This window comes from Tiliqua scincoides, chromosome 2, assembly GCF_035046505.1.
Source record: "Tiliqua scincoides isolate rTilSci1 chromosome 2, rTilSci1.hap2, whole genome shotgun sequence".
Lineage (NCBI taxonomy): Eukaryota > Metazoa > Chordata > Lepidosauria > Squamata > Scincidae > Tiliqua > Tiliqua scincoides.
Window position 1 is genome coordinate 208,743,948 of NC_089822.1, and position 14,485 is coordinate 208,758,432.

Consider the following 14,485-nt stretch of genomic DNA (forward strand, 5'->3'; position numbering starts at 1 on the left):
CCAGTGATCTGTACAACAAACATCAGAAGGTCAGATGGAAATCGCACACACTTTCACATGCCAGCCTGATTGTCCATTCACCTTGAGAATTGGAAAACTCAGAGAGAGAGAGAGAGAGTCACATTGACATGCCAGCCTGATTCTCCATTCACCTTGGAGAACTGGAAATCACACACACAGTCACATGCCAGCCTGATCCTCCATTCACCTCCTTGGAAGGCCTCTTCCCGCGCTTCGCGACCTGATACACAGGATTCTAAAAGCCCCGCCTCCCCACCCCCCATAGGCCCCTCGCGTTCTAGCTCCGCCCACTCCTGCTCTCATTGGCGCAGCATGAGAAGGCGAGAGCGGAGGAGTCATGCTCTCCCCCCGCCCCGCTAGCAGAACGTCACGTGGAGCAAGAAGTTCTGTCAATCAAGGTCTGGGCATGTAAATACTTCAAGACCCGGAATCCGGGCTCTGTTTCTGGATCGTGCTGCAGGCGCGTGTGGTTGGTGGCGCCCTGCACAGCCGGGTCTTTCTTTTCTCGCTTTATACATGATTTATTCCGAGCGCTGTTTCTTTTTCGAACAAGAAGCACCGTCTCCTTCCCCCATCCATCCCTATGGAGGCCGTTCTGGTCGCTTGCCAGCCCGGTGCCTGCTGCCCGCTTCCATTTCCAATCCCTCCATTTAACCCATTGCACACCCCGCCCGGGCCACGCTGCTGGTCTTGCACTTCTAGGGGCAGAACCTCCTCCTGGTGAAAGTGCATTCTTGTGAACATGAAGGGAAAGGGCATCACCTCGCATTACGACTCTGTCTTTAGGGCTGCCACAATCCTAGGAGGTCAGAATTTTCTTGTTTCCAAGTAGACATGCCCGGGACAGTCTGTTCGCCACGGTGCTCAGGTCGGTCAAGAAGTCCCACTGTGTTGGTGCGAGAACGACTCCTTGATCACAAGAGGGTGATGAAGGGGTGACGCTGATCTGTCTAGGGCTGTAGTCCCATCCACTCTTTGGCGGTAAACCTCACTGAACACAATAGGGCTTACTTCTGAGAAGACGTGCATAGGATTGTGCCCTAGGTGTGCAGTAGTTTAATACTTTAAAGTCTATATAATACCATATTATAGTGTTCCTCTTGACTGCAGTGAAATCTAGTCATTCCTCCGGGAAAATGTATTTCCAGGTTGCCCTAAGTAGCTGCTCTGAGGTCTGAAGGGCAAGGATGCTTGTCTGCAGTCCTCTGCGACAGAATCCGGAAGGGTGTTCTGAACCGTGACCACACAGTATGAACTGTTCAGCCACGATCCCTTACTTCCCTCTGTTAAATCAAGACAACCCGGGACCTTTCTAGAGACATCAATGAGCACATGTATACCTGTAATGTAAAAGCTCTTCGGACAGAAAGAGACGCTTGTAGTTGGTCCATTGACCGGGAGGTACAGAAAGTAAGTCTTAGAGTCCAATCCTATGCATGCCTTCCTCACAAGTAAGTTCCATTATAGTCAATGGGACTTACTCCCAGGAAAGTGTGGACAGGATTGCAGCCGTAATCATGACCAAAGGCACGGAACTGGGCTGCAAGCCTATCCTCACTTTCCTGGGAGTAAGCTCCATTGACTATTATGGGACTTACTTCTGAGTAGACATGCATAGGCTTGGGCTCTGCTTAGTCGCAGAACCGTTCATTTCACATGGAATTCTTAGGCGACAATGAATCTTAAACCCACTTTCCTGGGAGTAAGCCCCCCCTGACTGAACACAAGGAGAGTTACTTCTAAGTAGGCAAGGCAATGAATCTTAAACCCTCTTTCCTGGGAGTAAGCCCCCACTGAACACAATGAGAGTTGCTTCTAAGTAGGCAAGGCTGGGATTCAGTCCAAGCCTATCCCTGCTGCTAGCCCAGAATTGCATCTCAGAGCCCCATCCTATGCCTGTCTACTCAAAACTAAGCCCTATTATAGTCAATGGGGCTTACTCCCAGGTAAATGTGGCTAGGATTGTGGCCTCACTAGGATCGGGACTCTCTCTCTCTCTAAGTAAATGTGCACGGGGGGATCGCTGCTGCAAAAGTAAACAACGCTGGAGGAGGGAGCGAGCCAGCCAGGCAGAGGAACGCCCCCCAGAGCCCCACATCCGACCACGCCACCGCTTTGCACAGGACGCTTGGGTGTGCGTACTGCACACGCTCCGCCGTGCAGAGCAGTTGCTGTGACAAGCCAGCCCCAGGCGAGAGCGCCGCCGCGGCTCCTTTAAGCTCTCGCTCTCCCTCCCCTCCCGGCGCTCAGGACCCGCCTCCCAGAGCATGACACTCCGCTCGGATGGCGAAGCCCCTTTTTAATTGAGGCTGTCAGGCTGAGCCCAAGATGAAGCGGGCGGGAGGGCGGGCGCAGCGGCTTTAGCAACAGCAGCGCCTCGCGTCTATCCGAGCAGGCGGCAGTCTCCTTCCCCGTGCAGCAGCAGGAGAAGCCCCAGGCCGGCCACCCGCAGCGAGCGCCGTCCTCCTCCCGCCAAGAGCCGGTCTGCGCTCCCGCGAAGGCGAAGGGGACGCTCCGGGACCGTCCGCTCCTCGGGGCAGTCTTCGCGTGCGGGGGCTGTGCAGGGCGCTCTCCCGCCCTGATTTCGGCCTGCCCGCCCTCCGCGAGCGATCCCCATGAAAAACCAGATGTGGGGCGGCTCCCCCCGGGCTCCCATGGCTGCGGCGGTGCCGTGGAAGAGCGTGGAGTGGCTGCAGGAGGAGCTGGAGTCCAGCGGGGGAAGCTCGCTGCTGCTGCTCGACTGCCGCTCGCACGAGCTCTTCGAGTCCTCGCACATCGAGACGGCCATCAACCTGGCCATCCCGGGCCTCATGCTGCGCCGGCTCAAGAAGGGCAACCTGCCCATCCGCTCCATCATCCCCAACAACGAGGACAAGGAGCGCTTCGCCAAGCGCTGCAAAGCCGACACCGTCCTGCTCTACGACGAGGCCACGGCCGAGTGGCAGCAGGACGGCGGCGGCGCCCCCGCCTCCGTCCTCGGCCTCCTGCTCCAGAAGCTGCGCGACGACGGCTGCAAGGCGTTCTACCTGAAGGGTACGTGGCCTCTCGCAGCAGGACCCGAAGCTGCCCCCCACAGCCTCTGCAGCCACCGCTCCTGAGCAGGGCTCGCCCCCCGCTTCCCTCCTAGCAGCGCCCTCCGCCCCGATGACCCGCCAGTTTCCTTCCAGGGGTAGCCCTTTCCCTGTCCAGCTCCGACAGGGGCCCTGCGGATCTCAACCACTGCGCCTCTTTCTCTTGGCCCCACTTCCTGAAGGTTCACCTCCCTCCGGAGGGGGAAGAGGTGGGGGGGGGGGCTACTACCTTTAGGAAGTCCTCCACCCTCCAAATTGATAAGGAGACTTCGGACCCCCACGACTATCAGTAGGAGTTCGAAAGCCGATTAAGAGCCCAAACCTAGGCATGTGCACTCAGAAGACCCATTATAGTCAATGGGGCTTACTCCCAGGAAAGTGTGGATAGGACTGCAGCCTTAGAGCCCAAGCCTATGCATGTCTACTCAGAAGTAAGTCCCATTAGAGTCAGTGGGGTTTACTCCCAGGAGAGTGTGGATAGGATTGTAGCCTAAGGTTGCAATCCTAACCACACTTTCCTCGGAATAAGCCTCATGATCTATAAGGGGACTCACTTCTATGCCTAGGATTGGACCCTGTGACTTGTTACGGGTTTGTTTTGGGGGGGGGGGGGAAGGAAGGGTTGCCTTTTAAAATATCTGGTTTTTATGCAACATGGTGCATGGTTACATATGTAGAGTGCCTGAAGCAGCTCTTGGCCCTCCAGCCCCTTGATTCTACCCTTCTTGTATTTCTCTCCCGTATTTCTCTCTTGTATTTCCCTTTTCAAAGGGAAATCTTTCTCCTTCGCGTGGGAGGCATTATTTCCTCCCACTTCCCTCCTTCCAGAAAGAGGTCTGTAACAGCCTGCCAGATCCTTCCCTATCTCTGAATGGAGGAGATTAGGATCATAAACGAAGTACTGTACTGTAGATCCTCCTTATCCAACTTCATTCTGAAATCTGGTTCTACAGCTATTTTTGGGTCACATCTTTCCTGTCTTCCTGCTCCTCACCCTGTCCCTTCTGATTTGAAAGAAAGATTATCTAGTCAATTACAGTGTGCTGATCTATAATCTGTACCCACTCACCCCCTGTCAAGCTGCCCCTTTGCAGATCTGTCCATAATCTGAACAGAGCAGATTTGGGGGAGGGGGAGGTGGCATTAATTTAAAGCATCTTCTATGGCTCTAACTTCTTGCCCAGTTGCCCCACTGCTTGCATGCGCATGTCTGAGAGGAGTTGCAGCCATTCATCTTAAGAGGCATATTGATCCAGTGAAGCTTGTCTTTCTCTGCTGCTTTTTTAAAAATGCAAGTTTGATCAGTGTCTTCGTCTTGAGGCTAGATCCAGGTGCCTTTGCTGTGCTTTCATCTAGGGATGGCTTTACCTTAGGGGTTGAGATAGATGACCTCTGCTCCATTCCAGCTCTATGACTGCTTTCCATCTCTGAATGAAGCACGTTTAATACATTAAGATCTCCATTCAAACTCCTCATTCAGTTCTACTTACACATTTATTCTCAAATGGCATTATGCAGAGTTGCATTGAGTGAGCTTGCCAGGACAAGGATGGGTGCCTTTGCTTTCCCTAGTATACACACACATCCCACTGGTCGCTGGGCGGCGGGATTGAGGCAGAAATAGCAGGAGACACTGAATCAGGGTTGTTGCTTTCAACAGCCATACTTTAGATCCTGGGATGGGAGTGGGGGAGGAAGGGGGAGAACTGTCTGGTATAGGGGTGTAGAGAAAGGCTCAAGTTGTTGTTGGGGGTCCTGGCATTGCTTTCTTTTCTACTAGAGATTTTTAATACCTGAATTAAAGCAATCACATGGATTTCTTCAGCTGTTCTTGACTCACTGAACATGCTGCTCTTGTTTCCTCTTTCAGTAGTTCAATTTTTCCTGCTTAGAAATGTTTAGTGTTTAAACTGAAATCTCGTGCTCATCATCATAATTTTTTTTCCTGATTGTTCCCTGTAGTTTCTTTAAATTTATATGTAACAGAGAAAGGAAGAGTTGGAAGGGCTGCTTTTCTTCCCCCACCTCGTTTTTTGGGGGGCCTCCGAGGAAAATGTTTCCAATTAAAATTCCAAAATGGCTTCTCCATATTGTCTTTCTTTTTGAGAAGGGGAAAAGGGAACCTGGTTTTTTTTTTAACCCCCTTCATGAATACATATGGTAGGGGCTGTGTACTCTGTTCAGTGACCTTTCCACAATTACAGCAAGCCCCTTAAGATCTCCAGAAGACTTTTTATAATGGCAGTGTTTATCAGATTCAGATAATGATGGCTAAACAGCTGTTAATGTACATTAAGGAGAAAATAAATTTCTTTTTCTTTAATTGGTAAATGAAAGAGGCATAGAAAACTAAATGATCAGGAGGAAGAGTTTGGTTTTTGCTTAGCACATCAACAAAGCCTTGAATGTACTCAAACAATACTGTAGGAAGTGACTCAACTCTAGATCTTATGTGTGTTGACACCAGTTGCAACATTGCAACTATATAGTTCTGTTCCAAGATTCTAATTTTTAAAAGGAACCTTCTGTTGTCCTAGGAAGTTTTCCCATTTTCTCTCCTACCCTCCTTATTGGACAGGCGGTTTAGAAATGGCTGTAATATATATGATTATTGGTTTTCTGAGAATCTTGGAAGTAATTTACCATTTGCTCTCTTTAAAGCTAAACTATCCCCACTGAAGAAGTATTTTTTACATATTTTACTGGAAAATGCTGTGTTTTTTTTGCATGTGGCCCCTTATCCCATCCTTGCCACTTAATGTTGCCTTTTCTGGGCAACACTCCTGTCTTTAAGAGTTGCATGACAGACAGATACCCAACAGGTGATGCTTTCCTTATTGCATCTTTATGCTGGAAAGCAATAGTTGTTGACTTTCTACCTGTCAGGAAACTGTTCAGGGCACAGGCAGCAGGGGGGTGGGAGTGGAGAAAGACCGCAGCTCTAGTTTCTTTCAACTTATTGCCATCAGTTTTATTCACAAGTCAAGTCTATATAATACACATGAAACCTGTTTATGGATTTCAAATCATATAAGATTGATACAGTTTTCTTAAACTGGAATAAATTGACAGGCCTAAACTGACAGTCTGACAAACCTGTGTCTGTCTATGCTATACTACTTCAGACTGTAATTTTTATGTTCTAGCCTAGTCTTCTTCCTGACACGCTAGCTTTTCATATGCAAGGAATCATTTTGTGCAGGAAAGCATTTGATCTTGTACATAACCACCTGTAATATGAAGTAGTACAACCTAGGCGTGAGAGAACTAGGCCCAAGTGTCACAAAAGTGGGGGGAGGGGGGACACTACAAGCATTGTTGGTTGTAAGTGATAGATGATCAAGCACAAGTTGTACATAAAGTTCTTACTGGCTTGGCTGTAACTGTACTGATAGGGTTGCAGGCTTCTTTACTTGCTTTGCTCTTCTGCTTTCAACAACAGTTCGAACTGCAGATATTACAGGTGATATACTTCACTCTGTACTGTGAAAAACTTCACTTCCTGCTTATTAATCTGCTGCCTAAAGATGCAGGGACAGGCCTGACCTGTTGGCCTCTCACTGCTATTGAAGAGGAAGCGTGAGAAACTGAGCCCTTAATGTCCTTGGTCCTGCCAGCCTGATTCATGCATGTTATTTCTTGCTAGCAGCAGTTGCTGCTTTTTTCAGTGGGACTCCCTGAAGAGCAGTATTTTGTCAGTGGGATCTGAAACAGAATCCTGCATCCAGAGCTGAAGATTTAGTGAAATTGGCTCTTTAGAATTTTTTGGGCCAAGGAGAAAACAAATGCAAATTTCTTCTGGCAATAAGTTTTTTAGAATGACATTAAAATGTATCTTCTCGTCACTTCCACAGGTGGCTTCAACAAATTTCAGACTGAGTATTCGGAGCATTGTGAGACCAATCTTGACACAACTTCTCCTGCCAACTCTCCACCTACATCTGTCCTCGGTCTGGGAGGACTAAGGATAAGCTCTGACTGTTCTGATGGAGAGTCTGACCGGGAGCCTAGCAGTGCCACTGAATCTGATGGGAGCCCAATTCCAAACAACCAACCTGCCTTCCCTGTCCAGATTCTCCCCTATTTGTATCTGGGCTGTGCCAAAGATTCCAGCAACTTGGATGTCTTGGGCAAATACGGCATCAAGTACATCCTGAATGTTACTCCCAATCTTCCCAACATGTTTGAGCACGACGGAGAATTCAAGTACAAACAGATTCCCATCTCGGATCACTGGAGTCAGAATCTCTCCCAGTTCTTTCCTGAGGCCATTGCTTTCATTGGTAGGTGTTGGACATCCTGTTCTTGACAGAACAGCCCCTTTAGCAACCTGTAGTTTTCCATAATTAGTCCAGAGGTTTAAGCAACTTTGCTTGTTGTATTTGCTTGTGGTGAATTAATCAGTCCACCTTCCAGCTTTGGTACCTGGGAAATGTACCATCATTGGACACCCAGGTGTAACTGATTTTGGCTATAGACTTTATTTTCAAGTCGAAAGGGCAATGTGCTGCTGTATTCCAGTAGAGCAAGGTCCTATTCAGTGGAACACTGTTAATGAGGCTGTGTTGTGTGGTGGTCTTGTTTTGTTCCTGGAGTTCTGTGCTGGCCAAGGGCATTGACCTTAACTGGTCTTTATGGATCCTCTGCATGTAATGGTTTCTTATCCCACTGTTTGTTATGGGCATTATTTGGGGGCAAAATGAAAACTCTATCTGTGGTATTGAATCTCTGATAGCTTATTAACACATGGAATATCTGAATGTGGCAGACATCAAGTAATGAACATGCATGGATGAACCAACTTGTAGCCTGACCAATGGCATCGGGTTTGCCACCCAAAGGAATTTGTTCAGATGCTGAGCAACTTCCTTTAGCCAAATGGAACCTTTCTGGGATCACTTTAGCTTATGATGCAGGATTACTCATGACTGCTAGATGTTGACTAATTATCTACCAGTTTCAGATCTTACAATATCAATGATCATTTTATGTTGCTGCTTTCTAGAACTACTGTAAACTTATTTTGTATCACTTTCAAATGTGTTGCAAAAAGAAAATTTGTTTGCCTTTTTACTGAAGGCTTACATAGGGAATCTGAACTATTCTTTCTGACCCACAGCACTTTATATTTGGCTAGATTGGTTCATTTGTCTGGTGACTATAGAGATGGGGGAACTCTCTATTATATAATGGAACTTGAAGGCTGCAATCCTATATACACTTTCCTGTGAATAAGCCCCAATAAACACAATGGAACTTACTCCTGAGTAGACACACTTAGGATTGCTCTATAAGACCTGCTCAAAGCATAACTTTACCCCCATTCACTAGTAGTGCTGATCTGTGCTGTAATATAGAATGTGCACTGTTCATAAGCCTGAAAAGTGCCTGTATTTAATGTCCTTAGTTCATTCACACTGTAGTCCATAACTGCAGCTACATATCTTCCTATGTAGTATTCAAGACAGTGAGCAAATGCTGATGTACCTGAGCACACTGAGAATTTTTTGGATACTTCAAAACTTGCTTGCACTTCTTAGGAAAACAAATCTGTTGTATTTGTTTCCCCTCTGTTGACAAAGAGTCAAGTACAAGTTTAGGTTCAAAGACAAACTGGTGTTCACATTTTTATAGATTTGTCTTACCACAGATCTCAAAACAATGTAATATCTGTTTCTTCTTCCACCTTGCTCTTATCAGTTGATCGTAATTTGTCCCTGCTTTACAGGACTTCTGATGGAGTGTGGTATTTAGACACACACTGCCTCAGTCAAATACAACCTGAAAAACCACACTTTGTGCTTTTGGTTTTTGTGACAGGAAATGATTTATCTCATTCATTCACTATAAACCAGACGGGGGGAGGAAAAGCACCTGTGTTTAAACAGAACACCTCTGGGAAACTCTTTAGCTTGAGAAATGACAGTGTTGAGTAGGCCTTGTCACTGGGCATTGCTTAGTGGCTAGTGTAATATGGGCTAAGAAGTCAAACATCCATTCTTTATGGCTTTGTTATCATGGGCTGTCTGTAGCTTCTGACCTTTTGTATTTCATTCCCTGGCTGAGCTAGTGAGGTTGTAAGCTTCTTTAAAGTGGAAGTTTAAAAATGCATGCTCCAAGTCCCATTGAGATCAATGGAGCATGTTTCTGCATGTGCTTTAGAGTTGTGGCATTTGTTACTTGGCTCACAGTGTTAAACACATGAAAGTGAACCTCAGTGGTAGTAGCACTGGGTAAAGGTATGTGGACTAGAGCTCTGCTATTCACCATCAATCACACAGACATCTTTAAGCACATACTTCAGTAACTAGTAGTGCTTTTAGGCTATGAAACTTTTTGTTTCTGCCGTTAACTACAACCTGTCACTTTTATCTGCCCTATGTGCTTAAATGCAGCTTATTAATATTTCTGACCAATATTGCATATATGCAACAGGGACCAAATGTGTACACCTGTGGGCCAGGCAAAAATGGATAAATCAACTGAAACTCCATAAGTAGTATGTGTTTCATCACAGAAAAGAATCATTCTTATCAAATTTTCATGTTCTTTGTACTCATGTGAAGCTGACTTGGCTAGCAAAAAAATGCCCCCCATAAACTAGTGAATATAAGACTAGTGAATATAAGACTACAGTGGGCTGAGTGATAACATCTCTGGGTACTCTGGATGCAGAAGTATAGTTCTGATTTCCTCTTTCAGGATCCATCTCTTACCTTTCCTTAGATGGTTGTTTGCCACATAAGGATGATGCAAGCTTTTAATGAACCATTATTTGTAACCTCTCCTGGCGATGCAGAGCTGGTTGCCACATGTCGGATTTAAGGAGAATGTGTGGTTGAGTCCAGGAACTTATGAACCTTGTTGATAATTGCAGTCTTTGAACTGAGCAAGGAAATTTGGGCTTCTTTTGGCTTCTCTTGGTGCAGAATGTTAATCTTTATCCCTCTTTCTCTCTTTCAGATGAAGCCCGTTCCAAGAAGTGTGGTATTCTTGTTCACTGCCTTGCAGGCATCAGCAGGTCTGTCACGGTAACTGTGGCCTACTTGATGCAAAAGCTCAACTTGTCCCTGAATGACGCCTATGACTTTGTGAAAAGGAAAAAGTCCAACATCTCCCCGAACTTTAACTTTATGGGCCAGCTCCTGGACTTTGAAAGGACTTTGGGACTCAACAGTCCTTGTGACAACCGTTCTCCAACTGAGCAACTTTACTTCACCACCCCAACCAATCACAACTTGTTTCAACTAAACACTCTGGAGTCCACATGAAGGTGATTTTTCCTTTGGGGGACCCCCAAGCCTTGAATAGCTTCTTCTGAGCATTTCACATTCATTAAAGGAAAAAGTCTTTCCAGAAGCCTTGAAAGGACTGGTTTCTCCAAGCAGAGCTGTCTGTGCTGCTTTAGTGAAAAGGCTTATGCCATTTATTAGTATTCTGATGCTAATCAAAATGGGTTCAGAGGAGTTACCTTACCAGAGTTATTTAATGTGGGGGATGGCCTGGCATTCTAAATGCAGCTGTTACTGGCAATAACTGCTTTCCTGAGTGTGTAGAGACTGACACAATGCACACCACACGCACGTGTACACACGCACATAAAAAGCTACTTGAGTGTGGAAAGCAGAGGAGACTTATGCACTTGGCAACCTTGACCAATAAGTGTTGGCCTGAGACTGTTTTAAAAAACTCAGTTTACTTTTTTAAAAGGAGGTAATCTTTACTCTTTCTTGAGTTCAAACTCTTTTTAAATATGTATGTTCCTGACTGTTTGTACAGACAAGGTTGCGGAACCAGTATTTTATTCTGTTCTTGTTCAGATTCATGTTTTTTAGATAAAGGAAAAAAATCAAAATGTTTCTATTGACCAAATGCATTTTGCACACTCTGTAAAGCCTTGATATATTCTGGCATGTTACTGGGTACTAGGGGGTGGGGGGGGGGGAGTGAGAGGGAGAGAGTGTGTGTGTGAGAGAGAACCTATTGCTGCTGTTGGTGGTTAGCATCTGGAGTCTTCATAGCTTATGAGGGCCAGATTGGTGATAATGCCCCTCTCCACCATGCCCACATTCACAATCTCTTCTGCACTGAATCAGCCAAGGTGACTAAGCGCCAATGTGCTATTCTTTTTTTAAAAACACCACCTTTGCCAAATCACACATGCACCCCCTCTACCCATCACCCATTACCACTCTGTTTGATGTTACCAGAGAGATTACATCTCTCACAACCTCCGTTCAGAGCTGGTAGAAGCATGTTTGAGACTCTCAGTTGCTCTGCACAGCCTGTTATGACTGTTAACATCACCCAGTTGCCCTGACATCATTCCAGCTTCCGAAGCAATGATAATACTTTCAGCAGTGTTGGCATTTATATGACACACTTGATTTTTGTGTGTGTGCGCAGAGGTAGGGTCAGCAGGGAAAGGTGGAAAAGAATCAAATGGTTTTTTTTAAGACTTAGGCAGAGCAGAGACTTTTCAATGTGCATATGAACCACAGGTGGGCATGGGATCGTCCTATTTCAAAAGGAGTAGAGGAAACACGTGAATTTCTGAGGTGATTGGAGCTTCTTGGTGAATTTTTCTGGGTAATTTCTTTGCTGTGCCTTCTACAACAAGAAGACTTGTTTATATTTCTCACTAATGTTTGGGAAAATATCTTGTATTATACTGGAAGAGGGAGAAGTGGTGCTTATTTTTGGAGAAAGAGGGGCAGAATGGACATACAGATGGATTTTTTAAAAATTGGATGTGGTATAGTCCCTCCTTTTTCCCACCTCCCTCTCCACTTTCACTCTCAAAGTAACTTTTAAAAAGCCACGGATTTTTTTTCCTAAATATTCAGTTTTATACTTTTCTTTTTTTCAAAACAAGAATAAATCTCCATGTGGAAGAATGTCTAATGCTGTCACATCATGACATTGTGTGTGCGTGTGTTTCTTTTTTAAAGAGATATTACCAGAATATTGGAATGATTTTTTTCTGTTGGTATGTTTTTGTTCAGTTTTTTTAATGTAACAATGTTGGGGGTTGTTGGGTCATCAGGGCAGGAAGAGAAGAGCACTAGGTGTGGATGAACAAGCAAATGAGGAAACTCCTAACTGCATCTTACCTCAAAGGGACATTTTTATTTTTCAGGGATTTAGACAGTGCATCTGTATCTTGTTAAGCTGGTTTTGTATAAAGGCTTCCTGTGCCATTGGTGGTCGTCTTAAAGAGGCATCCTCTTCGTATAAATGACAGTTTGTTAGTGAGGGACAGCTTTGCTTTCTGTGTTTATGAAGGAAAAATGAGTGACCCTATATATCCTGAACCCAATATTGGGACTCTGTTTATATTGCAAATAAATATTATTTTTTCTTTAAAAAAAACCCAAACTGTTTCTGTGTCAAAATGCTTGCTTAGCCAGTCTAGCTTCCTGCCTTCTTAAAAGAAAGATGAAGGGAATAATATTTAACAGTATTGCCCATGACTGGCTAGTGTCTCCTCTTGGCCAGTGTTTATGTGGTATTTGGTTGCACACACAGTTTAATTTTGAAGGTCCTGTGGTAAAAGTTTGGGGAAAGGGGGTCTGAATGAAACCAAAGCATATAAAGAACACTTTGAAAAGACTTTTGCCTCATCTTCTCAGTTGAAATATATTTCTTGGCAGGGCATATGGGCCACAGGCTCCACTTGACTGGGACTGTGCCAGTTGTTTATAGTAATTAATTAATGGTGGGGGATGTGGATGAGCTACATCTTAAGATGCAGCCCTTACTTAACAAAAGAGTTGAGCACTTTAAAGGAGCACCTTGATAAATCCAGCCTTTCCAGTGCTTGATTCATAGACAAGGTAAGCTCCTGACAGAAATTGACATTAGGAGTGACAGGTGCTCATGAACCATGACAGGGCCATGCCTCTCGTGGCTTCGTTTGGCAAGGTGAGCTTTATTTGGGATGTCACTTGAAATCAGATTCGGGAAAGAAGCTCAAGTTCACATCAAGCTTCAGGCTTTCCCTGCCCACCTGGCCTTAAATGTGCTGATTCCTGTCAGAAAACACTGTAAACACAGAGCAATAGCATGTCACACTGTAATTTACCATTGAACTTGACATCATGGGAACCAGCTCCCCCATGGAAGTTTGCATTGGATTTTGCTCAGAAGGGCAAAAAGGGGCCTATTCTCGGGCTGAGAAAAACTGTGCCTGTTGTATAATATGGCAGGCAGAAATGCATCTGGAGTGGAGTGAGGGAGTGGAGTGAGGAAGATAGTAACCCCCCCCCCCAAAAAGGGGGCCTGAGGTAATGAGGGTTAACAATGGACTTTAATGTGTTTAAACAATGGATTTGAAAGAAATTTAAACACAAGATGATACAAACGTAGCCAAGCAACCCAATTCTTTTCCACTCACTAGCATTTTTCTGACTTTGTTCATTCACCCAACCATATGCAAGTTTGTTTTTCATTACTCAAGCTGTGTGGCTTTGTGTGTGATCTTTTAAGATTCCTTCCAATTTGATAACACGCCCCCCCTTTCTTGGACCACAAAGAAGCTAACCCTACACCTATTACAGTTTCTACTAAAGGTTTTAGCTGAGAGAGAGAGGCCCAGAAAGTATAGCAGTTGCTGGAGATATCAGTTATGACAGCTAGCTTGACTATAAACAATAAAAAGGGGGCTTTAAAAACAAACATCTCAGACTAATGAGAGGATTTTGACTATGTAGTTGCACATTGATTAGATGGACATGTCTCCTGGTTAGAATCAGACCATGACCACAGATCATGTGGTTACGGCTTGCAAACATACTGCAGCACACCTTAGTCTACCTGAAGTGTTTACCCAGTGGTAAACTTGGTGTTTACCTAGGTGGTTAGAATCTTTGCATATCTCTCCTGCATTTGAGTTGCTTGTGAAGTGGACAAAATATCCCACCACGTTTCTGTATGGCAAATAACCAGTCTTCTGCATGGTGATGTCAACCACAGTATACCCAAGTGTCAAATGGTCATTACTGTTGCTGCCTTCAGTATAACATGGAAAGCTAATGAAATGGTCCACAGTGAGGGGGGCAAGCAGAGGGAGACAGAGAGGAAGAGCTGTATTCTTGGGTTGTACATGTACACTTATAGCTAAAAAGGAAGATGGCATGTTTGCCCAGAACAAGCCCCAGTGACAGTTGGCTAAAACCGTTTACTCTGAAAAGTAAGCCAGGTTCTGCTTGTTCTAAGCCCAGTATCAAACTCTGATGGAGCTGAATTTCACAGTTTGGATGTGAGTTTTTGCAGTTGGGTTGTGACCAGACTCCCAAACTGAGCGTTACATCCAGTAGCATAGCTAGAGTGGGGGGGAGTTAAATGGTAAGTACAGCAGGTGCTGCAATGCACTGTGTAGGCAGCCGCTCCCG

The 14,485-nt window shown here is 45.3% G+C and overlaps 1 protein-coding gene across 1 annotated transcript; it reads left to right on the forward strand.

Annotated features, from left to right (window-relative positions):
- Positions 1-2,341: 2,341 nt before the first annotated feature.
- DUSP7 (dual specificity phosphatase 7) lies at positions 2,342-12,470 on the forward strand. The gene is made up of 3 exons (XM_066617000.1): positions 2,342-3,054; positions 6,947-7,375; positions 10,056-12,470. Exons 1-3 carry the CDS (start codon positions 2,637-2,639, stop codon positions 10,361-10,363), a joined length of 1,155 nt encoding a protein of 384 aa, XP_066473097.1. The 5' UTR covers positions 2,342-2,636; the 3' UTR covers positions 10,364-12,470.
- The last annotated feature ends 2,015 nt before the right edge of the window (positions 12,471-14,485 follow it).

Excerpts from the sequence above, each read along its gene's own strand:
- DUSP7 (XM_066617000.1), top strand. The coding sequence starts at position 2,637 with ATGAAAAACCAGATGTGGGGCGGCTCCCCCCGGGCTCCCATGGCTGCG. Across the intron at positions 3,055-6,946 it reads CAAGGCGTTCTACCTGAAGG|GTGGCTTCAACAAATTTCAG; the intron begins GTACGTGGCCTC and ends TCACTTCCACAG. Across the intron at positions 7,376-10,055 it reads TGAGGCCATTGCTTTCATTG|ATGAAGCCCGTTCCAAGAAG; the intron begins GTAGGTGTTGGA and ends TCTCTCTTTCAG.